Genomic DNA, 26045 nt, shown 5'->3' on the forward strand with positions numbered 1-26045 from the left:
ATGGCAGGATGCAGCATCAATTTAAGGGCTAATTATGTGCGTAATGAGCTCACCGCCATGCGTCCGCGCCCCCGTCACCGCACCCGCTGGCCCTAACCCCCCCACCCCCCACCCCCCACCTCCTCCTCCATCTGAGCACCCGGTACCTAATTAAAAAACTACATGCGCCGCGGCGCTCTCATCTGATTCACACCATGGAAATTAATCCTCAGATAAACGTGTTTGACGGACATCAAACTATAGCATGAGCCCTGGACACAGTGCACTATACTCTGTCAAACGGGTGTAAAACGTTTGCATTTTTTTTTTTTTTAAAAGAATAAAACCCCTGCTCCAAAATAGAGCTAGTTGCTGGGTTTGATGAGTTAATATTGCGCAAAAACAACCTCAGAATATTAAATGCAATGCATTTAAGAGCCTTTTGATAGCTTCTCATGTTTAAGAATAACCAACTAACCCGTTAAATGCAGCAAAACACTTTTGTCCACCAGACAACAAGTGAATTATTTAGCGTGTTAAAACATTGGTATGCCGGTCATGTACAGTTAAGTAAAAATAATGGAGAACATGTATAAAGGCATTGGTTTCAGGGGAGGATTCAAGGCCTGTTTATTATGACAACAGCACCAGGAGTAAAACATCTTCAGGTTTTTTTCCGTAGCAGTGATATCCTTTTACCCTGCACCTTTTATCCAGATTTCACCAATTGGGAAATATCTTTTGATAGCGAAAAATTAAAAAAAACTTTAGTCTGATTACAAATTATAGCACTCAGAATAATTTCTATTTAGGTAAACACGTGATATTAAATACAAGAAAACGAATTGCCCAATTTGAAATACATTTAATTGAGAAATGATGCTTTATTTCTCTATCATAAAAGGATTTATGGTTTAGGTTATTTAGGTTTATTCTGGATATTTCCCCTCCAATAATCGCCGCTAAATGTCTGTGCTGCCTTTAGTGAGTCCATTACCTGCCAAACATTCCCTTGCTGTGCTATTTTATGCGGATTTATCTATTTATTTCTGCTTGATCCATGATCTCCACGCTAATGACAAAAACACAACAAGATCACATCTAAACTCAGTTCGGGCACTGACAAGTGCCGCGCATACCTTGCCGTACCAAGGTGACGCCCACGGTAAGGGTCCAATCACGAACTGACTTTCAGCGCTTTCGTCCAATGAGAGCGAGGTGGGCACACGGTGGGCGGGTCCCGAGCAGCTCCAGAGAGGGACATTGAGATAGTTGAGGATAGAGGAGGCTTGTTGAGCACGAATGCCACTCGTTGCGCGTCCTTGTAATTTGGAGAGGTGTATGCAGCGCACGGCCCGTTCGCCTTTCCAGGTGGAAATCCAGGAGGAGCTGAGACCAAACTTAACTGGGACGACTGGTGAACCCGGTTCAGGACAGGTGAAATTCCCAGCAGGCTGCCTCTAAGGCCACATCGATCCAGATGTAGGAAAATATAGTGTTACTCAGCGCAGGTAGGAATACTGAAAATATCTCTCTCTCAACAAGTCTGTCAACCTTTATTGGATGTAAAAAAAGTGTTATTTTCTTAAAACAAGTGAAAAAAATCGAGGTGAGGAGTAATTATGTCACTGTTATTTTTCCCAAGGCAGCTACACGTTCCAGGAACTGTGCAACATTTCCTCGACACTGCTGCAGTATTCAGCTATGATGGATTGTCTTAGCATTGCTGAAGAAACATAAAAATGCTGATTTTACCTTATTTTTTTAGGTATTACTTGAGACAAATTAAAGGCAGGCTTTGTGATTAAAATAACTTGAGTTGGACACGTTTGAGTGTGCCCTTCAACCATTTTTAAGACGTGTTTTTGACAAAAAAAAGATTTTAAAAAGTTGTTTTAATATTTATTTATACCTTATTCAATCACAATTTAATGTATTATATGCAGGATTGTTTTAGTTTATTGTCTCAATTTTGCAATGATGTTTTTTTGCTGTAATTTTTATTATTACATTGTTGTATTTATGTAATTGCTGCGTTTGGTGGTGATGCACCTTCTTAAAGCCATGTGATACTATTCTTCAATAATCATCACAAATCAGATTTTGTTTTGATGAATGATTGATGTGTGAATTCATCTGTAACGCTGTTATTCAGAGTCAGCTCAATCTGATGTGCAGGCCTGCATCAGGCTCACAATAAAATAACAGAGACACTTACATCATGGCCAGTGCAAGTGTACACGTGGTGACGTGGGCCTCAGAAGATCAACATGCAATGGAGGATATAGCAATATTCTTTTCTTCCTGTTTGTGTTTTGCAGGTCATGGATGAGATCTCACAGCACCGTGGAGCTTGAACTACAACCAGTTGAACCAGGAGTACCGTGGATACCCACACATTATTTTTGGATTCATCAGTTTATATAAAAACTCCGGCTTTCTTTTATCTGACACAATTCTGCAATGAAAAGGATCAAAGCGACGAGGAATCAGTGAAGCTACTGATTTGAATGACCACCGACTCAGATAAGGAAGGATACCGTGAAAAGGCGCCGAAATGAAGGAGAAATCTAAAACGGCCGCAAGGACTAGACGGGAAAAGGAGAACAGTGAATTTTACGAACTGGCTAAAATGTTGCCTTTACCGTCGGCCATCACCTCTCAGCTGGACAAAGCTTCCATCATAAGACTGACGACGAGTTACCTGAAGATGAGAATTGTTTTTCCTCAGGGTGAGCGAAGCGAAATCAAAGAAAATGATAAGAAGAATTATGGTCCATACGGAAATAAAACCATACGCTATTTAATATAAAATCAGCAATGAACGACTAGTATTATAATGTAGGCCTACACATCATGCAAATATTTTAGTTGAGGCGTACTCTAAATAAAGTAGTGTAAATAAAATACTATAATTCTAAAAAATGTCAGAATTTCCATAGTCATCATTAACAATGCAGTAGCCTATATATTATTAAAATAAACAAATAAAAAATGAATAGGATACATTTACCTATGCACACGCTAACATAGGCCTACCTACTTTAAGCCATAAAGAATTATTAAGAAACATTATAGTGATCTGCAGGGAGTCTTTACACATGGATTATGATCGTTTTTTATTCAGTGTGTCTCAATGAGACGGTCTGCCACCATCTTTTATACAGCACTCTGCAGGCTCCTCTGACTGCGTGACTGAGAACAAGATGTACCAATTATTTAACAAAAAAGCTGCATGGCTCCTAATCACCTAAAGCCATGTAAGCAGGAGGCACACACACAATATTACACAGCCTCTCTTGTATAAGAAAAATCACTAATGATCTCCCATAGGCCTATATCTAATCAGAAGCCACCGTTTCTGCCGCCATTTAACACACATTCATATTTTGGTATCATCATATATAAACCGAAAGTAGCATGTATACATATGGCAGATTAAAATAAGACACTAAAAAGCTACTAAAAACCTATCGTTTTTTTCGGGGTTTGTTTTAAACTACAGTGGAGACCGTTTTCCATTTCCAATACACAGCAGCACCGAATTTATTGACGATATCTGAGCTCCGTGAGATTTCTCGTAAAACTGAATGAATTTCAATAAGAAACAGTTTGCATTATCTACTTAAACTGGAAATAACGGCCATCACTGGGGCATTTATTGGATAAAATAAAATCTAACGGTTGGTCAGATTTGTGGTTGAATTCAATTCAGGCAGGCATTACATTTAATTTATCATTTGTTTTGATTATACTAATACAACAGTAATAATCCTGAATACTGACGAATTATAAATTATTATAATGAGACACATCGACCTTGTAAACATCAACAGATTATCGAGGTTCATGTCTGCACAACATGTGAAAGACACATTTACACTGTAAATGCTTTTACACTAAATACACCGTTTTAGACACGCTTCTGTAGTTGTGATAACCAATAACAAAATAATTATTTTGTAATTATCTGAATAAAAACAAATGTTCCATTTCATTATAATGACACATTTAGAAGCTAAAAACCGTTATTTGACTCTCCAGGTTTGGGGGAGGCTTGGGGTCACACAAGTCGAACAAGATCTGCGGACAATATTGGACGAGAGCTGGGAGCTCACTTACTGCAGGTATGTGAGGCTATAATTACCAGCGTAACGTGCTGTTTATAATGGCGAGAGACTGATATGGTCATGCAAAAATAATAATAAAAAGGTAATTGTGGCCTATTGTTTTTTTCAGACGCTGGACGGATTTATCTTTGTTGTGGCTCCAGATGGGAAAATAATGTACATTTCAGAGACAGCGTCGGTCCATTTAGGACTCTCTCAGGTCCGTTTGTACGATCAGATTTATTTATCTATCATATTTTTCTTTTGCATTTCTATGATTACAGCCTCTACAGCTACTTTAATTTAAAAACGGAGACATCGCGTTGAATAAAAAAAGACCGCCTAGTGTTTACCTGTTAATTACATGAGTTACTCTCAACAGGTAGAGTTGACTGGGAACAGTATTTATGAATATGTCCATCCTGCCGACCACGACGAGATGACAGCCGTGCTGACGCCACATCAGCCATATCACTCACATTTCGTCCAAGGTAAAATACATTTCCTCTCTTAAGCTTCCCAAACGCATGTCGTCTATTTGCAATTCAATTACAATTTACGGTGTCTAGTACGAGCATATGCTGATAACAAATGCGTATTACAACAATGTAACACAAATGCAAATGTGCAATGTGCGTCTCTTGCATCGTATGGAAATGCGTTTTAGTATTCCTGCAGGAGGCGTTTTTCAAAAGTAAAATCACTTTATTTCTTTCAATGCATCTATTTATTTTTGTACGTAACACATAATGCATGTGTTTTTGTATAGCATATTATTCAAATGCAGAGCCTCTTTAGTGGTATAGAGGGACTTCGTTTTTTAAATACACATCGTATCTGTATTCCTATGAGATTTCCTGAGCTGACCCTTATTTTGTAATTTCCGAGCTAAACATGTTTATTTCCTTTAGAATATGAAGCGGAGAGATCGTTTTTTTTGCGGATGAAATGTGTGCTGGCAAAAAGAAACGCAGGCCTCACCAGTGGTGGATACAAGGTAGGCAATTAAGCTTTGTCACTGGCTTGTGATATTAAAAAATACACAAAATTATGAATTGCAGTTAAGTATTACATTAAAAAAATATATGTAAAAAAATGTGACTAAAAATGAATGATTTTTAATTTCCTTTAATATTGTATTTTTAAAAAAAATCCCATATTTGTGTTGAGCAGCAGTGTTAATCATGCTATATAATAACTACACTGTAAAAAGGGGGCTTTGAAAGGTTTTCTTATACATTTACCTTTTTGTCTATCTGCTCCACAGGTGATTCACTGCAGTGGCTACCTGAAGATCCGGCAGTACAGTTTGGACATGTCCCCTTTTGAGGGCTGCTACCAGAACGTGGGCCTGGTAGCTGTGGGTCACTCCCTGCCGCCGAGCGCTGTAACGGAGATCAAACTGCACAGCAACATGTTTATGTTCAGAGCCAGTTTAGACATGAAGCTCATCTTCCTGGACTCCAGGTACTGTACACAAGTCAATGTCCTTTATATGACAGTGTTTCTTTAAAGGTCTCTTTCTAAACCAATGTTCTTGATTTGAGTACTAGCATTTACATTTTTTATTTTAGGAGAGTTACATTGGTTCTCTAGTAAACTCAAATGTTTGCCTGTAATAACACGTGAAGTGAAACAGAACAAGCCGAGATCAATCCCTGCATATTTTAAAAACAACTGGTTAATTTCTCTCCAGGGTGGCAGAGCTGACAGGTTATGAGCCCCAGGACCTGATAGAGAAAACGTTGTACCATCACGTCCACGGCTGTGACATCTTCCACCTCCGCTGTGCACACCACCTATGTGAGTTACAATCCTGCCCTACATTATGCTTTACAACAGGCTGGCTGACCTTCTCTTGTAAAAGTAACTGCTCAGGCAACCTGCTGCAGGCACCATGTGCAGACAATCACTCACGCACGTTGTTAAGTACATACATCTCTGTCTTCTGTCTGATTCTTTTATCTCCTTCAGTGCTGGTAAAAGGCCAAGTCACCACGAAGTATTATCGTTTCCTGGCCAAGCACGGCGGCTGGGTGTGGGTCCAGAGTTACGCCACAATCGTCCACAACAGCCGATCCTCAAGACCCCACTGTATCGTCAGCGTTAACTACGTCCTCACGTAAGTCTCATTTAATATTCCAAATCTAAAATCAAACTTTCCTTAAAAGAGCAACTGTTAAGATTGATTTAAGAAAAACATATATATTTCTTACACTTTCTTGAGACGTGTGAAAAGGTATATCTCGTGATATCTCTCTGAATCTTACATTTGCAATCATGTAAAATGCAGATATCAAATTGTAACATTCATCACAATTTAGACTGAAATCCCTAAAATCACAGCTACGTAAACATAGTGACACAAGGTTTAAGGGGCTATGCCGGGCTAAAAGCAGCTGCATATTTAATGGTATTTGCAGAGGGAGGAGCATTGATTATTTAACTAGATTAAGTAAAATCATATCATACGCTCTTGTGATCCACGCTTGAAGCTCACTCTATGATAGGATGGATCTTTGTCTCTTGGAGAAATCCTTGTGTTTATCCCTCTGTAGCCTCTCTGTATAAATCCGCCAAATACTGTGGCTGTAGGGCTCAGCCAGTTGTGTGTTATGAGAGCAAGAAGCACACTAAGGCCCTTTGAGACAACAAGACAAATATCAGGGTTCAACCCCATCAAAAAACCTCTACTGTCACCATCGATCTGCAGTCTAAGGAAAGCAAAATCAATCAAACGGTGAACTAAGAATCAATAGCTATCTCATAGCTGTAGCACATGTTGGATTTTCCTTGTTAAGTGTGGTTGTTCCATATGTGGATTTACCGGGTGTGTGCGTGCGTGTGTGTATATGGGTGTTTGTGTGAGTCTCTGTGCGTGTGTGCATGCATATGGCTGCACTCTAAGTATTGATTTCTCCAATGCAGCCAGGAGAAAACAAGTAACTATATTAAAATGACAGTGAATTTCCAATTGAATAATTAGCTCAAAGAAGGAAGTATCCAAAAGCTCACGTGCAGCATAAAAAGAACTCCTATATTTAAAAAAAAAAAACAGCATTTCAATCACCTTGCCCCGACAGCATTTTAACCCAACAAGAACCCATTAATAAATCATGTTTGGAGGTTGGCTGCTGGCGTATTTCAGACATGAGGTGCTCTGACATTGACCCTGAGGTGGAATTCGGCTAACACAGCTGAGTTTGCACAAAGGCCCAACATTATTGGCTCAGACATAAGTCATCCAGGGCACAGATAGGATGCAGAACCAGCCACCGCAACTATACCTGCATGAGCAAATAACACCCACACTGTGTACTGGCTATCCAAACACAGCCTTTCCCCCAAGGTGTTGTACATAAAGAATGGGTCATATTTAGAGTCATATTAAAGAGGCTGGCTGTGCAGGGTCAGGGATGGGCCACAGGGTTTAAAATGCCAGGCAGCTGCTATTACATACTGTTGATGTGATAAGTTAAGAATAGGCTCATGTTTGCTGAACACTTGACACAGGAGCCTTTTCACTCCCTCGACAGCAACACTTGAGTTCAGCCACAGTACAGTGGGTTAAAATGTCAGAAATGGTATAGAAGTTGCATGCACATATACAAAAAAAAACTACATTATGCAATGTTTTATATAGTATGTTTCCAGGTCCAGTGCAGAGCGTGTGCCCATTTACTAACACTGTCTTCTACTCTGCTTCTGTCAATGGTTGTATGGTACAAAATAATGATTAACTTTGTTCATAGAATCTGTTATTTTCTTCAGAAGTGGGAGGGTTGAATTTATCTTGAATGTTGTTTATACTTCTCATAGTCTTCACATCACTCGGGGTATACAATGTGTGTTTGTAAAATAAGTCTGTGTACTTATCTACGTTCAATATTGACCAAGACGTCTGCATCGTATTACTGATTATGTCACTTGGTGCAACACTGCCACAGAAACTGTAAAAGAAAGAAAGGCGGTGCACTTAATATATGGAAAACCTCTAGCCTTAAGGTTTGCAATATGATCAAGGAGAAATGGAGGGAAAGGTAAAAAGATAAAAGTATGCCTTCCTCAACAACATTCAAAGTGTCTGTGATCAAGTTACTCAACAATCGACCAGTTTACGATCTTAGTTTAGTATATTAGCATGATGACATTTGCATATTAGTACTAAACACAAAGTAGAGATAAGGAAGATGCTCAGACTCTAAATAAAAAGTCAGGGTATCAAAAAGGTATTACAATTTATAAAGAGGGGGATCATTACATTACATTACATTGCATTTAGCTGACGCTTTTATCCAAAGCGACTTACAATAAGTACATTCGACCAGGAAGACACAAACTTGAAGAAAACAGAATCATATAAGTACATCAGGTTTCATAGAGCCAAACATTTCAAGTGCTACTCAACTGGCTATAGATAAGCCAGTCCTTTATTAGTATATAAGTGCTCTGTTAGCAGTTCTTAGCAGGATCATGATTGTTTTCACTAAATTCGATGCCAATCCTTCACATAGTTGTTGAGATATTTCTGACCCAACCATAGTGGTTGACTGACCCGAGATTCCTTGAGCAGGAACCATTGCTAAAAAGTCACAACCTTGATAAATATGGGTTCTGCTTTTTAATTGTATCCCAAACGTATATTTTGTTTGTGTCAAAAGGGATACTGAGTATAAAGGAATGCAGCTGTCTTTGGACCAAATGAGCCCCACCAAGCCAGCCTTCCCATACGCTGACAATCACAGTGAAGACAGGAAGAGCACCAAGTCACGTCTCACCCAGGCAAAGGCCAAAGCCAGAGTGTCACCCTACCCACAGGTAATTAACAGTATGTTTTACATAGAGCTAAATCCAGAAAGGAAACTTGGCTCAGGCTCAATTGAAAAGGGAGAAGGTCTCAAAACCCATTGTTTTTTTTTCTCTTAGCAGTTTTCAGCTTTCAATCCAGAGCGTTCGGAGTCAGATCCAGACAGCCAGTGGGGCGGAAGCCCGCTGACGGACTCTGCATCTCCACAGCTGCTGGATCCCAGTGAGCCTGCGGAGGCATCTTGCGCCTACCGACTGTACCCAGAGTCCGGCTCCCTGTGCTACGGCCTGGGTCTATCAGAGGACGATATCGCACATGCCCAAACGCATCCTCACTCCTCCACCTGTGACCGAGCGCGATGCCAGAGTGGCCGCTACTTCCTCGGAAACCCTCAGTCGGGAAGAGAGGTGTGGTGGGATGCCACTCGCTCTGTGCTCTCGCTGCCAAAATCGAACAGCGATGGCTACGAAATCACATCCTACCATGGAGCCATCCACGGTGAGGTGTTAGGGTTGAGACCACAACCATCTGTCCCTGAAAATAGCCCTGGCCTTACTTCTCCTAGTAGCTGTTTCCAAATGTTATTATGGGACATGCTAAGTTGTTTACGCCGTTTCTTGCCAGTGTGCCGATTGCTACCATCTGTTCCAAAATTGCCTGCAATTGAAAGCCAAGTTATTTCACATTTCACATCCTCAAACAACAAAACAACCCCCACCGTGCCTCTGCCAAGACAGTCTAACAGACCATAGTTCTAAAGTAGAACTTCACACATTAAACATGTGGTTTTAGCCACTAGTACTTAAAATATACGAGAACAAGTATAGGAAAGAGATCATGCAAGTAGTTTTGAAACACTTTGTGTACGCAGAAAGACATCATAATTACTTATTAACACAATGTAATTCATTAATTTCATTCTTCTTACAGGAAGGGGCCACTGGGATGAAGACAGTGTGGTGAGTTCACCCGATGGAGGCGGGTCCACCAGTGATTCAGGTGAGCGCTACCATGGTGACCACTTCCGGGCAAACCCTCGAGAGCCCAGCAAGATGGAGACCCTGATCCGAGCCACACAGCAAATGATCAAAGAAGAAGAGAGCCGCCTGCAGCAACACAAGGCGCCACTGGACGTCTCAGGGCTCGCCAAAGCTCACAGTCCGTGCTTCACCTCCTCACTCTCACACCACTCCCAGCTGAACATGCCCAGCGTGGTGTGCCGCGGCCCGGGAGCCCCCAGCATCGACCCCCCTTCTGAACGCCTACATCATCGTGACAGTGTCAAAGTGCTCGGACCGCACGACAATGACGAAAACACAACCAGTCCTGCGTCTATGTCCCGTCTCAGCAGCCCCAGCTCTGATGGGATCCCCAGGTCGAGCCTGGGCCTCACCAAAGACTACATGCAGACGGATATGTCCCCCCACCCTCCGCAGCCCCAGGGGAGCCCGCTGCTCTATCAGGGCCAGGACAGGCAGCCACTGGACAGGCAAGCAGCCTATGCTTTGACTGGATACTCCCTGGAGCACCTGTACGACCCGGAGAACCTGCGGAGTTACTCGGGCCTGGCCTGTGGAGGAGTCCAGTACGATGTGGCGTCCCATGTGAGGATGCAGACTGAGCAGATGCAGGGACACAAGGCCACCTCAGTTATCATTACCAACGGGAGCTGATGATATCTGGGGCAGGGACATCCTGTTCTCTAGGTGAGGATGTTCAGGAAGGTGGTGCTTAAAGCACACGCAAACACAACAGGTGCTTGAAATGTCTGGACAATTTAAGAAAAATAATAAGAGTTACCTGCACTGGGTTGAGGTGCCCTTGGTTGCTCGTTCAGCACAATATGTCAGCCTTTGTATGAAGGACGATATGGACTTGTGTTGATGAAGTGGCCTGATACTTCACAGAGGTTTGCTCCATTACATAAGAATATAGTGTTATTTGATTGGTGAATTGAGTTCCCCTTCCTGCTAAGGCTAACCAAGCTTTGAGTCTGGTTAAACATCAAGCCAGCATTTCTGTTCCAAACGTCTCACGCACCATTGGCCATGTGAGTTAATCTGTCCAGGAGACGATTTACAAAGGCAGTACAAAAAACGTGTTGTTCCATTGCCCCTTCACCTGAAAACTCCATCGCACAGAACATAATGTTTGACACAAGAAGACGTGCATCATGGGAAAGGCGAGAGTTTCACTATTGTAAGATGTCAATGTTTCCTGCTATTTATTTGTCAGTGGGCTGTTTCTTGTATTTGACATTCTTTTCTATCAAAGTCAAATCTTTATTGGCCGGATAAAATTAGATCTGCTGTTGGATTACACCAACATTACATTTAAATAATTAGGGTGGGAAAATTGAAATAAATAGATACTTCTGAAATGTAAAAATGTGAAATACACAGCTCAATTGGAAACTGTTTTAATGTTTATGTGAAATGCCCCCAGAGTGCAAAGAGAAAGCGCAAAATTTAAAAACGCATTTGTAATCTCCACTTCCCCTGTTAATGTTGGGATGTCAAGACATGTTTTACATATCAGAGTATAATTCTTCTCCTGTTTTAACCTCACTTAGCTGCTACCACCTTTACTAGCATACAGTTATGAAGAGTATGCGTTTTAATCCTCAAATCCCTCAATTAAATGCCACGTTATTGTTCTCAAAGAGATTATTCTTTTATATTTGTCATTGTGGCCTGAAGGGTTAAAAAAAAGAAAAGGATACAAACTTATAAAAAATGTGTTGAATGTCTTTAGTTTCTTATTTAATTTATGATGTAAATATCATCTCATAATGAACTTTTGAAAAATAAGTGACAAGATTATTTATTAATTGGTTTTAAAAAGTCTTAAATCTGAATACAGTTGCAAACAAAAACATTTTTGTCTCCCTTGATTTTTGTTGCACAACTCTTAAATGAATGAATACACATACACACACACACACACACATACACACACACACACACACACACACACACACACACACACACACACACACACACACACACACACACACACACACACACACACACACACACACACACACACACACACACACAATGCTGCTGCCTCAGAAAAACTCATTTTGAGATTTAAATATAGATTTACATAGACAAATAGATCCTAAGTGATTTAGTTTGTTTTATTTTGGCCCATCCCTACACTAGCTATTTATAAAACGCTTATATTAAAAACTATAAAAGGATATAGATATATGATTATAACGCAGATTTTTTAAATATGTCTTTTTGTTAGTTTCCTTTGTTAATTATATAGTAAAAACAGAAAGACTTGGAGGATACGACTAATGTCATACCCTATGTTTCTTAGTGTCAACAAATCCTATGACAAACAAATGAAAATCTGGGTCACAAATATAAGGCTAAATAATTTCTTTAAACTGCTAGAGACTTGTTTTTATCAAACATACTTGACTGGGAGTAAGGTTTGCATTTTGTTTGACTAATTTTAGTTAGGGATTTATACACTTGGTGCTCTAGTGAGTATTCACTGCAGTACAGTGTTTTTTGGGATAGACTCACACTAACCAACCATGCTCATCGTAATGACAGAACAGGGTCAGTGCAATGATATGCACCATTTGTGTGGTTTTTTTGAGAAATAAATAAGCTATACCAGGCTTTGGATACAAAGACAATAGCGGGACCAATGTGTTCCTGTTTTGGGTCTTTCCATGGGATGTGTTGACAATAATTAATAAAGTAGAATTCTAAAAGCCTCGTCTTTTTTCCCCTCGCTCCCAAAAACGACTATTAACAAGGGGCATTACATACATCTATTACAAACACCTCATACAAGTCATTACAACAGCAAACTGCTTGTGTGACTACCGAGCTGTCACGTTTTAAATGCACTTGCAGCCGCACGTTCCTGCCGTTTGAGGCAGTTGAACTTGCACGTTTAGCCGCTCTGACCTCTGCTCAGAGGCAATTTCTGTGCCATGTATTTTAATATATGTAAGTTATTCACATGTAGCTGGAGAGCTGACCTGGCTGGCTGCCTGAGCTGAGCTGAGAGGGACCAGGTACAGTCGGGCTGGATACAGAGCTCCCATCAGTCAGCGCTGACAGGAACATGTGATGGCCTGCCAGATATCACTGCTGCTGTCAGTCCTGGAGGTAGAACTACACACCACTCCACAGCGAGCTTTAGGAAGGTTGTGTGTTTGTGTGTGTTTTGCTGTGACGCTTCAAAAACAAGAGTTTTTTTTTCTTTTCTTAAACACTGGGGCTTTTGCCTGAAGTGCCCTGAAGGCTTTCACATGTAGAGTCGGCTACATATTAAGCCAAAGTCTGGGCCCTTTGCCCAGGCTTTTTACACTTGCATACACCCCTCCACCCAAAATCCTTTGTGTACCTCAATACTTCTGAAAAAACTGTTAATTATAGAGCCTCAAAGAGAAATAGCTTTCTCACAGATTTGGAAAAAAACTGATCAGAAAGTAAAGCAGGGGTATGAGAAGCACTCCGACCCAATACCAACATATATAAATACTTCATTCAAGTGAAAGTCGTGCATTAAAACACTGCTGCATAGTGAGTACTATTACATTTGACACTGAAAGTATATTATCTGAAATCGTACATAAACGTATCATAAGCATTATATGATTATTAATAAAATAATGTTTAAGCATTTAAGAATTTAAATGATGGACGTGGTCAAGGTGGATAACATTTCAAACTAATTGAAAATTACTATTATTTAATAACTTGATTATATATTTTATATGCTAAATTGGTACCATTCTCCCTTAAGGTGCCATTTATTTAGGCTTTGTAACATTGATTTATTGTTTTATTAATGATAAATAAATAATTCAAAAATGTTAAACAAATGAGTTAAGCCATTAATTAAAATATTGTCTGTGTTGCCAGGTTGTAAAACAAAGTAGTTACTTTTGCTTTGAGAAAAATAAATTAGATTAAAACATATGACTTGATTAACATAATATTCTTTAAGTAGAAATGATTCATTAAATGGAAATGCTGAGTAAAGCAGAAGAACTTCAAATGTGTATAAAAGTATAGTACTTGTGTAATTAATGACTTTCAAATACTAAAAAACAGTTTGCAGAGTTTAAACATTAAAAGGAGGGACATACAGTATCTTAAAATACAATTGAGTAAATTAAAATATGTCCTGAAGAAGAGCAGATGTTGGGACTAAAATCAAATCAATCTACGAAAAAACAAAGGATCTTATGATGTCACTGCTAAACAGATGTGTTATGTTAATCATTTCCTTACTTTCATAATGAACCACAGCGCTGCAAAATTAAGACATTTGCAGTTAATTTAACTACTATGCTACTGCAAATAAAAAGCATGAGTGATTCGGCTTTGTTTACACCACAAGGCATTAGCAGTTAGAGGAGATAAAGATGCCGGCTGTGTCATGCGATTGGCTCCATGTGGAAGTAAAGTAGAGAACCGCTGGAGCGAGATAGCAGGGTTTCGCAACTGCAGGGAAGGAGAAATGGATCCTAACTCTGCAAACGACCACAGAATACGAGGGTGCAGGTGGCGAGGCTCAGACTAGTCCCTGAATGTCTACTTGATTGATTTCAGGCCCCAGCATTGAGAAACAATTGCATATTCATACATCAATTAAAGTGTTCCCCCGCTAGTGCCTCCATAATTCAACCTGGCACTGAGTGAAGAGTCATCCTTATGAAGCAACTTCAGACCAGCGCGGGGGAAAATGTTTCAACATGTTTTCTGTATGTGCGTTCCTTATGGCCCCTTTCACTGAGAACGGACATCTTATAATTGCTTAATTCTTCTTCTTCTCTTAAATCCTTTTTTCTTTCAGCTTGGCGTCTTTATATCTTGCCTCTAAACACAGCTGCACAGTGTGAAACCGTGCTACTTAACTCATTTCCCATGCAGCAATAAAACTGCACTTCTGCCGGTGAGTCACCTGTAAACGAGTGGACCAAGCACAGGACCTGGGAAAATCATTCAACCGGGGCGTTTAGTGACACCTCGACTGCAGACCTCGCTGCACCAGAACACATTTAGATGTTCTGATCGGCTGGACCAGGATATTGGGGTCATCCAGTCGATCTGATTGGCTGAGCCGGGAGACGGAGGTCATGCTGTGAAGTGGAGAGGAAATAAGCTTTTTCTTTGAGTCAGAGCACCTGAGTAGGGAGCACTGCTTTGAAAATGTGCTGCTAATTACTGTCAGGGTCTTTACACTCGGTATTTGTTGATGTTTTGAATTGATTTTGTTGTTAATAAATCACATTAAAAAGACCAACAACAACAATGGCAATCTATCTAACACTACTTTCTGACTTTCCTAGCCTGTCTGGAGCCCATTTGTTCCTATGATAATTTAAGAAAACAGGTACAAATATTTCAATAAATGTTACTACAACAAGTATAAACAGTGAATCTTCAGCTACAGATTTGGAGCGCGAGTGAGCATTTACAGTAGCAGAATGCTGTATTGTAAGTGTGGTTTAAAATGAACTACAATGCCCAGGTTGTTATAATAAGGAAAATGTAACAGTACAAGAGTTGTGTTGCTCATGTGTGCGTTTTAGACGACAACAAGTCCACGGCACAGGGGAATAAGCTACATCACGCTTAGTCTATACATAGGCAACACTTGTTATAAGGGTTGATTCATCACTAGCAAGTATATAACTTGACTTATCATTTAAGTAGCATTACAAAAACATTAATTCAAGTGGTAAACACAATGGCAGGGGTTTATAATTATAATTATTTACATATGTTCTGTCGTCATACTAATTGATAGTTTTAAGTTACAAATTCAAAGTAACCAGGTTTGATATTTTGATTCATTTAATTTACTTCCTAGAAAACTTTTTCCACTAAAATAAAGAAAACAAATGGTGGCTGAAAGTCTGATATTTGTAAAGTATGATCAGTTGTAACTATGCAAATAGACTGGACCACATGGTTATCCAAGTATACACAAAAGCTTGAAGTTTAACACCACAAAAACCTTTGGCCAGTAAGTGCCCAAAACTTGAAACAAAAATGTGTTATTTGGATGGAACTTCTTCTAGTAGGATTTTTTTTAAATTGTTTTAATCAAAACTATACCAAGAAGACCGTGATCATTTTCACTAAACCGTAACTAAACCACGTTAATTTAAAAACGCACTAATCCTTCAGCAATAAGGCTATTAAAAAAAGACTACAAGTACAATATCCTGGGGGCCCCCTGTCAAACACACACACACACACACACACACACACACACACACACACACACACACACACACACACACACACACACACACACACACACACACACACACACACACACACACACACACACACACACACACACACACACACACACACACACACACACACACACACACACACACACACACACACACACACACACACACACTACCAAGGCTCAGACGGTGTGAATCTAATGCCCTCCAATCCTGTGAATCCCTTTGTTCCTGATTTCATGCTTGATTTGCCCACAGCTTGAGTCTGGCTGCTATCAGAGCTCTTCTCACTGCTTTCACTCCTGCCAAATCCACAGAGCCACACAGGATCCATGTCTCCTTGCTCTCTCCCTCTCTGGGCTCTAGTCTGCCATTGTTTCCTCAAACATCTCTGCGAAATGCTCTCATGCATCTCATGCCAAGGACTTGTGTTTGTTTGTTTGTTTGCATCCCAGTCTATCTCACTGTAAACACCTCCGCAATCTGCCAAGATCAGATCAGAGAGAATTCTGATACTGACACTTTGCATTTCACACAATCTGTTCATCCATTTTAAACAATTTCATTAGGGGGATGTGTTAGCCACTGGAAATATATCTTTATTAAATGATTTCCTGTAGATTTACAAGAATAATCCCCCCGTGCATTGACAACCGTACTACATGCACGCTACAAATCGTTCACAAATCTTAAGATTGATTCAACACCTCTCACGAGAGGCCTTTCAGCCGATGTGTTTTGAAATCTTCTGCTTCTAAAGTGGCACATCAGCCGGGCTCTTCCACTCCTACGTTCCCTCTAGCACTCGCACCGAGCAGATATTGTGACAGCTGCGTGAGGGGGGCAAGAGGGAGAACGCAGGAGAAGGACAAGGAGAAAGAAGGAGAAAGGCGAGAGCGAGGAGCGAGTCCCTGGAGAGAGGGTGCCGGTGCTCCACAGCTCCAAGTCACCGCCTGCATGCCAATGAGGAGATTCCCCTGCAGCGGCAGCAGGAGGGGCCGTGGCTGACACTGTACCAATATAGTCCTTCATCACTACACACTCCTCACAAAGAGCTCAACACCAGATGGATTTTTCAAGCTAAACAGTGAGAAATAATCAAATCCTACGTAAACATAATGGTGATAATTTCCCCTGTAAAACACCAATAATCCAAATGATCGTATTATCATCAGTTGATAGCTGTTCATTGCGTTTCATGGGTTATTCTGCGTCCTGTTGTAATTTGTCACCTGTTTCTACTTTCCTTAATTTACTGACGTTCCAAAATGCCTTTTAACAACTGCTTTAGTTTGGCTTCCCCTTGTAGGTGTAACCAATGATGACAGGCAAACAAGTAAAGAAAGAGTATACTTCTATTTGAACCCACTATTTAAAGTATTGCACATTTTCCAGCTCTGCACGTGAAACGCATATACATATTGGCTATGCCTTCTATAGTGTGTAATCAAACAAAATCAGGAAAGCAAAGCAATCTTCTAATCTAGTGAATATGTTGTATCTTTTCATCTATGATATTTTTTTTTACCGCAATTGGAAACATCAATTTTTTTAAGCCGTGACACACTAACACCTTCTGGTTACTGTGGATTGAGAGGTTTTCTGCATTAAACTAAGCATCTCCCTGTGATGTGATGTGTTCCTTAAGCTTAACCACAATGTCCATGAAAAGCAATATTTCAGCAAACTACTGCGTGACTGACAGCACACTTTATGTTTGAAGCAAATTGAGGAGTGATTGGACGCTTTAGCAGCTCTCTCCAACACAAATTACATCTGTGGTCCTGGTGCTAACAGCAGCATTAGCTGTGTGTAACCACCCCCTCCTCTCGTGAAGAATTAATAACTAATTATGTCAGGTCACTCGTCCAGATGGTCCTATCAGATGGGCCCACTGTCTGAACCTCACCTCCAACAAGCACCTCTGACCCTGGCGGCCACGTCACCCCTGGCAACATGGAGTCTGAGGCCCATGCCGCTGTGGGGATGGATTCAGGGGCTACGCGAGGTTTTGGGGTGCACATAAAGAGGCGGCGAGGGGGGTACGGGTTGGGCGTGTCTGATCAGTGTTGGATGGCTGGCTTTAAAGCTCCATGAATACAAGGCTCCCTGCCGGGGCCCTGATCTCCACGGTCATGATTCTGTTATTACACGCCATGTTCCTGTGATGGGCAGATGGCTCAGAGCATGGGCACATGCATTCACACGCATTCAACACACGCCAACCCGTCGCATCAATAGACACAACCTGATACTCCCCTTTCTTGTCTCATTAGAAGGCTATAGAAACATAAGAACATAATAGGGTGGAATTAAGTGCCCGTGTGGATGTCAAAGGGGGACATGGCAGAAGATTGGGACGAGGGCTAACAAGCGCATGGTGCGCTCGCTCAGCTTTGTGCGGTGATTAGTGCTTTAGACAGGGCTGACGGGTAAAAGACAAGCCCTCTGGGACGGGGCAGCTTTTTAAACGGACACTTAAACAGCCAGGAAGCTGTCAGCAGGGAGAAACAGGCATCAGAGCTCCTGTCTGTGCATGTCATGTGAAAGAAGATAAGGGTTTAACATATAGATACAGATAACTTATGATGTCACACAGAACATTCCAGTGTCGGTGTTACAGTAGCACAAAACAATTTGGCCTCCATACGATAGAAAGGAATGTATAACATGTATGTTTTGTATGTCAACATTAATTATGAACTACTGTATATTAATCACTCACACTGACTCTCTCCCCATTTTCAAATCACGTCTCAAACATATCTCTTCACACTCGCATATCCACCCTGATCACTATCCATCACACATCCTCTGTTTTATTTATTTTATTTTGTATATACTGCATTGTCTTGTTTATGTTTCTTATGCTGGTGTTATTATGTATTGTGTATCTTGTTGTTTTGTGTGTGCTTGTACGGCAACCTTGAGAGCCTTGAAAGGTGCCAATATAAAATAAATGAATTATTATTATTTTTATTATGAATCCTATCCTATCATTATTTAAAATGAAAAATACATCCAATTAAATTACAAATTTTTCTTAATTATCACCAACTGTTTTGATAATTATTTCGTTTAAAAATATCTGTGATTTCTGTGATTTCAGCTTCTTAAATGTAAAACTTTTAGTTGTGGACAAAACAAGACATTTAATAGAAATCGTTTGTTTTACGATGTTCTGACATTTAACAGACAAAACAAGTAGTCGATAATTGTTTTTAGTAATTAATCAACAATACAAATAAATGTTTTTTGCAGCCTTACACATGAGTTACTAAATAAATAGCCCTGAATCAAAATAATAAATAAACTAGCAAACGGTGAGATTGGAGCAACTCTTATTTTCTGCCTCCTTTTAGTAAACTTAAACCTTAAATCCACTTTCTTTTCGTCCTTGTTTAAAAATGTCTCTTCTTATTATGTCCTGTAATGGCTCCTTTACAATAAGTCACATGAAAGCCTCCTAAACTCTTGAGCAAACAGGAACTTTACCAAAGCCCCCCCGTGCGAGTCTCCAGGGCCAGTCTCTGCCTCGTATTTGAGCAGGAGACTCGGGACAAAGCAGCTAAGAAGAGACCAAACAAAGACACCTTAAAAAGGATTTGAGGTGTTAAACCACATCTCATTCATTTGACTTTCTCTCGTCTTAAGGGGGAAAATTGGTAGATAAAGAACTGAGATAAAAGCACTACTCCTTACTCCATCAGTGTGTGAAAGCATGTATGTGACACTATTGATATCATCAAGATTTGAGCTTTTAACTTAAACATTTAACATGTAATTAAAGACATTGACGAGATTGGTTGCCACCACCCGCTGAGTTATAGTAAATGGGCTGACACATGTTGATAAACACAGATAATTACTTGTGAAAAGGTTCATCATTATCATTACATCATTAGTTTCTTCCATTCTGGTGCTAAGTGTGTAACAAGATTAGCCTGCCAGTCACGTTTCTCCTCTCACTCGAGCAGACAATGGACAACTTCACAAGCTGGCTGATTTTCGCTTTTGTCCTGAATGCACACTCACATTTTGGCCGAGTATTTTGAGATAACAATTAAATCATGACTTTCTCCGAAATTGGCAATTTTTTGAAAGACTAAGTGTTTCTTTGTGGGTTGAACGAAAAATAAACATGTGTAGGATTGGATTTTCAAAGCTAATGTTTTGGAGATATTTGATTTTCACAGGATCCCTTTGGGGTTTGAACCCTCAAATGTTTTATAAAAAATCCACTATATGAAAAGAGTGGAAAAAAGGTTGATTTGTGGCACAAAAGAGAAGGGGAAAAAAATCACTATTTAGCATTGATGTTTTCAGCCGTCATAGAAAACTGAAAGATTATGAAGATCATTATCAGCTGAATTGTTGTTGTTAAGAAACATCTGTTGGCAAAATTCCTCAACAAACATGGGGATTAAGTAAATAGTTTCTTAATTCAGACAAAACAATCACCCTACAGGCAGCATTCATCACCCACTGCTAATTGGATTTACTTTCACAATGTGACGAAATACACAACAACGAGATTAAGAGCCGCGGCAGCAGGGGTTGTGAGCGGCGTATTTTTCCCAGTCGTCATTTTTGCAGCTTCCACATGTGTTGCTGCAGCGAGCCCAGCATCAGAATGGAGCCCTGTCACTACGTTACAATGGGAATCTGATGATGGCCTCTTCTAAGCAAGCTATCACGCACCATCTGGTAGTACTGTTCTTCAGCTGTTTGAAGAATCAAGACAAATCAACCCATCATCTACCCCCACACTACCCCCTGCACTCAGGCACACACACCCAGCGATATGTACACATGTGAAATGCACCTGCACACACACATACACATGAATAATTTCATCCGCACCACACTTCATTTCGCTTTTCCTCCTGACCGCCAGCAGGAGTGTGATGTCATTACAGCTCTCTAAGGCCTCCTATTAGCCAGTGCTCTGTAATCACTCTGGTGATATATTAGTACAATGCATTGATTACCCCATAATCCAATCACTCGCCTGTTATTGATCTTTTATAGAGCGCCCCCCAGACAATAAAGCTGTAGCCACAGACTGTGGGTCAATAGGCACACAGGGAGAGGAGTCTCCTTGCAGCTAATTGGCTTATGAAATAATACAAACATTTTGCTTTCTCTACGCCAGCAGAAATCAATGCAGAGCTTAGCTGGTGCATTCAAATCAATTGTCTTGAACCACATGTCACACTTTCTTCGGCGTCAGGACTTCTCCTTCACATATGTCAAGATTTATCTAATGCTGTGCAGTTTTTTTTCCCCCAAGCACAATTGCTCCGTCCTTGCTTACTCTCATCTGCTTCCTCTCATTCCTGCTCTTCCCTACCATCCATCTTGCCACTCCATCTTTCTCCCACTTGGTCTCCTCTCCTCTTTACCCCTACCCCCTCTCCGTCCAGCCTTCGACTGATGTTGGGTTGCCAGATAAGTTTCTGCTTACAGGGAGACCACATCTGACACCCAGCTGTGCGGGTCATGGGCTGCAAGAGCAGCTGCTGGTCATAAATCACCCGAGCTGGAGGAGTTCTGGCACTCCTTCTGTCAGCCGTGAAACAAAGACGTAGAGGTAGCGGGGGGTCAGAGGTAGCCAACCTGGGTAACTACAGGAGACCCAGCAGCACCTCTGAGAAGCTGCTCTGAACAGTCCTCTGTTGGACAGCCGTACTGTAAGACTGGGTGAAGTCACTGAGGTTTGTTGGGTGCCAGAGGATGCAAATGCAGAGTCAAGAAGTATGGTGTAATATAATATGCAAGCAATTATGGTTAAACAGGCGCTGCAGCCTGCGAGATGTGAGGTCAGAGGACAGGCAGCCCCTTGCTGAGTTACTGTAGCTGAGAAATGCTAATAAACTCTGTCAACAGAAAGGAAAGGTCTTTGTTACAGACACATTTGGGTATGTCGTAAAAAAAATAAAACACGCTTCTTTTGTGTTGAAGCCAACATTTGTATTGCAGAAAATATTATGTTTGCCATTTTAAGGTAAATTCAGTTGGAAAACATTGATCCTTAAAAAAACGAAAATCCGTCTATATTTTGTAACTGGTGGTCCCAGGGTCAATACAATTGTACACGTGTAATTACTCTATAATTAAGAGCTTTTTTAACGTAAACACAAGATCCCTTTTTTAAAGCTTTTTCTCCAAGGCTAACAATGTTTAAACAAGTGAAATGGCTTTACTGACAGATTATGTCATTATTGTGTAAGTGTTGTTGTAACATATTTGGTAACATGACACTTTAATAAAGCTTAAGAGTTATTTTCCCTGTGTTTGAACTTGTATTGCTGTAATCAAATCAGTTTTTCTGAACACATCTAACTGTTCTGTTTGCAACAATGAGTTATTCCTTAATTCCCTAACATTATCATTATCAACATATTCAGCTAAGAAAAAAATAGACAACTGTACAACTGAGAAGAAATATTGACCTCTCTCAAAGTAATGAATGTATCTCTTTAAGTTGTGTCTTTACGAGTAAAATCCAGTATAGGACAAGGTTTGAAATCATCTTCTCAAATCCAAGAACGCCACGAACAATGACCCTTAAACCGGTGCTGATGATGGACTAAATGTCCCTTAATTCCACCTTTTACCCATGTGTGCACATCTGTGTGTCTTCAGGTGCGACCTCTACACACTCATCTAGAACGTGTTGTAATATAAGACCTGCCTTTCATTCCAAGTCACCTCAGTGTTTACACTTCAGCCCACACAAGGCTACACACTTTTACAGAGATTTTGATAATTCATATTTTATAAGACACCAAATCTTGTGCAAGATAAATAAAAAGAACCAGAATAAGAAGTCTGACGGGGGTTCAACAGCAGGGGAGGGGGGGGGATTTAGTATTTTTATTTGATCTCTCTGAAATAATCCTCTTTACATTTCTGCACACAAGATGACCTGCACAAGCAAAGTTGTCGTTATTCCACTACTGATATGTCCTCGTGAAAAACCAGAGCTGACTGTGTTGTGGCTCTCACCCGAGCACCTTTAGATTCTTGAAATGTTCATTTCTTTGGACAGACACATAATTGCCAGAAAGGAAACAGCAGTATGTGGGATGTCTGTGGAGAAGAAAGGGCACGGAGAACAGAGAGCAGATTATAAAAAGGGTAAAGGAGGGGAAAAGAATGACAAAAGAGAGAAAGGGAGGAGAAGACTTCTTTGCCCTTTGGTGTGAAGCGAGGGCCGATCGATAGCGGTGTAATGAGCCTGGTATTAGCCGGGGTGCAGAGGGACCGGAGCAGGGCAGAGGGAGGGCAGGGGGGGAGGGAGGGGAGCCAGGATCTGATTCCCAACAGCAAACAACACCATTGCTGCAGACATCAGAACTCACACCTGAGTACACCTATTAAAGCCGGATGACCCTGTGCTCGGCTAATTACGACTCCACCGTCATACAAACTTCTCTCTCACACACATGCTCTCTCACACATGTATCTCGCCGGGTTTGGTGCCCGTCACAGAGCTGTTCCATCTCTGCCAAGCTGCTTCTAAAGCCCAAAGAGGGCTAACAGAAAAAAACCGAGCCTAATCCCGACTAAGAAAAGGGCCGCACTTAACATCACTTCTCCTTTTTGGTACAGATTACCCAACAATGGCTTCTGCCACTCACTTAAATCCACTACACAGAGGCAATTTGATTAGAAACATAGAGATGCAGGGATTGTCTTTGATTGGTTGAAAGAGAGAGAGAGAGAAGGGGGACCAGCGGGGAGAAGAAGGGGATAACCATCAGGTACACTCAAAGCCAATCTGTTGCCTCGTCAATAGGCTCATTCTGCTGGAGTGGTGGGCTCGCTATCCCCCAGTCTCAGCCGGAGACCAGCCATCCAGGCAGGCACAAGCCGGGGGGACGCACAGAGAGCGCCACGCCTGTGTCCTCTCAATGGAGGGATCAAAGCAGGGATATAAGAATGGGCCCCCACTCTTTGTGCTCTCGTGTCTCCCAAAACAAACGCATCCTCCTGTCCGCTGGAAGCTGCCCGGAGGAACAGATGGCGGAGGGGACTGCCACTGAGAGACACCTGCACTCTGCACAAGGAAATGTCACCACGACACATCTGCACCATTTTAAAAACTGAATATGATAACATGTAGTTATAGACTATATGATATACTGTGAAGTGAAAACGTTGCCGAGTATACAATGAAATTACAGAAAAAACAATAAAATAATAAACAAGTATTAGTTGGATGACAAAACCCTGATATAACTTATTCCTTTTAAATAGATTCCAGACTGTTCTGTCAACCGCACATGCACTGTCTAGCTTTCATAAATATGAACAAGGACACCAAATGCATTAATCTGCATTTTTTTCTCATACTGATATTCTGAACAATCTGTGCTGTTGTATTTGCTGTAAAGTGTCTCTACTGTAGGCTATTTTTATTATATGTACAGCACTTTGGCTCGACCAAAAATCGTTTATAAATGTGCTATATAAATAAAACTTGATTTGATTTAATCCACAGCTGAAACCTATCTCTTGTTTACTCCCTCTTGAGTGACATTTGCTAATAATGAAAGTGCCCAGCTGTTTAAGAAAGCAACTTGGCATTCTTTCAACTCGGTATTTGTGATGGATTTTATTTTCCGTATGAGGCAATGTAACACACAGATGAGGGAAATCAGAAAGTATTGAGGGACACACAGACGTTTTTTCTCACTGGCTTTTTAAATATAGATAATTGCCAGATTTATTATTTGAAGGGTCATTCCCCAAACAAACACATGTAGCTCTCTCTCCTTGGGGAATATGTTCATTTACAAAGTGTATGTGATGACGTTTTGAGATATTTGTGTTTAAGAATACTAAATCGTTTTCATTGGAACTACTTTCTACCAAACAAATAGTCGCAACAAATATTTATTATCCAGAGTATATATGCTGCGGTCCCTCTTTCACACGTTTTCTGTTTTAGTCATTTGGTTGAACTTACCCTTTAACATTTTTCTTTGGTATGCTCTTACTCGTGTTTTACTAATCCTCCGAACCCCCTTCGACCGAAAGCTCTAATGCCCTCATGTTTTCGCTGCTAAACTCATTTTAAAACCGAAAACGTTAAAAAGCAATCCCATCTAATTAGATATTTTTGTTTAGAGCAAAACAATCAAAATTGTTCATTTTTTATTATTAACATTATTTCCTCGTGCTGTGAAGAGTCACAATCTCATTCCCTGCCAGTGAGTAGAGATTTTCACGAGCCCATCAGAAGCAGGGCCTCCAGTAGATATAACCCGTGCTATGGTAATCACATGCTAATCACAGTTAACACCAGCGCAGGGTCCTATACTCTAGATTAATGCATCCGTCGCATATTCACGTTCCTATTAGCATAAATCAGGTCCACCCTGCCTTTGTAATTAGTGTTTTCATGTGAATGATAATAAGATATGGTGATTAGGTCAGGGTACTAGAATGGAAATGACTTGTCAGCTTAGTCGGCCTCAAACTGTTCAGCACATTGGTTGGACTATCAATATACGCTTCCTCCAGAAACAATTAATGATGTTCAAAGATAATTGAAGTTTGATAGTGGAAAGTAAAAGTAGACTATTAATCACATTTCTGCAAGACACTTGATGCATTAGCAGGATTCTTATGGCACAGTTTTGCTTTAATAAAAACATGTATGTTAAATCATGCCATCAGTTTTATCCTTCAAACGGCATTATGTATAAGACTGTAGTAAGGCTGCATGCTTTATAACTTTGAAGATACATTCATAAAAACACTGACATTTAAACTACGCTTTAGCATGAAAACTGATTTATTTGTTAGATAGATACTTTATTGATCCCAATTTGTTTTCTGGAAAACTAGATCACACTGCATCCCATAAGTTTTCTCCCCATAAGCACGGGAA

The 26045-nt window shown here is 40.5% G+C and overlaps 1 protein-coding gene and 1 long non-coding RNA gene across 5 annotated transcripts in view; one reads left to right on the top strand and one right to left on the bottom strand.

Annotated features, from left to right (window-relative positions):
- Nucleotides 1–26045, bottom strand: part of LOC117555796 — a 66912-nt gene that overhangs the window by 39428 nt on the left and 1439 nt on the right. The window lies entirely within an intron of this gene.
- On the top strand, nt 1293–11733 carry LOC117555774 (single-minded homolog 1-like). 4 transcript variants are annotated; one of them, XM_034230739.1, is made up of 12 exons: nt 1293–1490; nt 2301–2711; nt 4024–4106; nt 4219–4308; nt 4471–4579; nt 5000–5085; nt 5356–5555; nt 5785–5891; nt 6063–6210; nt 8750–8906; nt 9015–9393; nt 9826–11733. In XM_034230739.1, exons 2-12 carry the CDS (start codon nt 2537–2539, stop codon nt 10566–10568), a joined length of 2277 nt encoding a protein of 758 aa, XP_034086630.1. In that variant the 5' UTR covers nt 1293–1490; nt 2301–2536; the 3' UTR covers nt 10569–11733. The 4 variants fall into 4 exon arrangements, with proteins under 4 accessions (XP_034086630.1, XP_034086645.1, XP_034086637.1 ...); XM_034230754.1 differs by having other exon boundaries at nt 9018–9393; XM_034230746.1 differs by having other exon boundaries at nt 1297–1416.

The sequence above is a fragment of the Gymnodraco acuticeps genome, unplaced genomic scaffold (assembly GCF_902827175.1).
Source record: "Gymnodraco acuticeps unplaced genomic scaffold, fGymAcu1.1, whole genome shotgun sequence".
NCBI classification, from domain to species: domain Eukaryota; kingdom Metazoa; phylum Chordata; class Actinopteri; order Perciformes; family Bathydraconidae; genus Gymnodraco; species Gymnodraco acuticeps.

Bases quoted from the DNA above. Each gene is read 5' to 3' on its own strand.
- LOC117555774 (XM_034230739.1), top strand. From the start codon at position 2,537: ATGAAGGAGAAATCTAAAACGGCCGCAAGGACTAGACGGGAAAAGGAG. The intron at 5,556-5,784 runs GTACTGTACACA...ATTTCTCTCCAG, and splicing joins CTCATCTTCCTGGACTCCAG to GGTGGCAGAGCTGACAGGTT. The intron at 5,892-6,062 runs GTGAGTTACAAT...TATCTCCTTCAG, and splicing joins CCGCTGTGCACACCACCTAT to TGCTGGTAAAAGGCCAAGTC.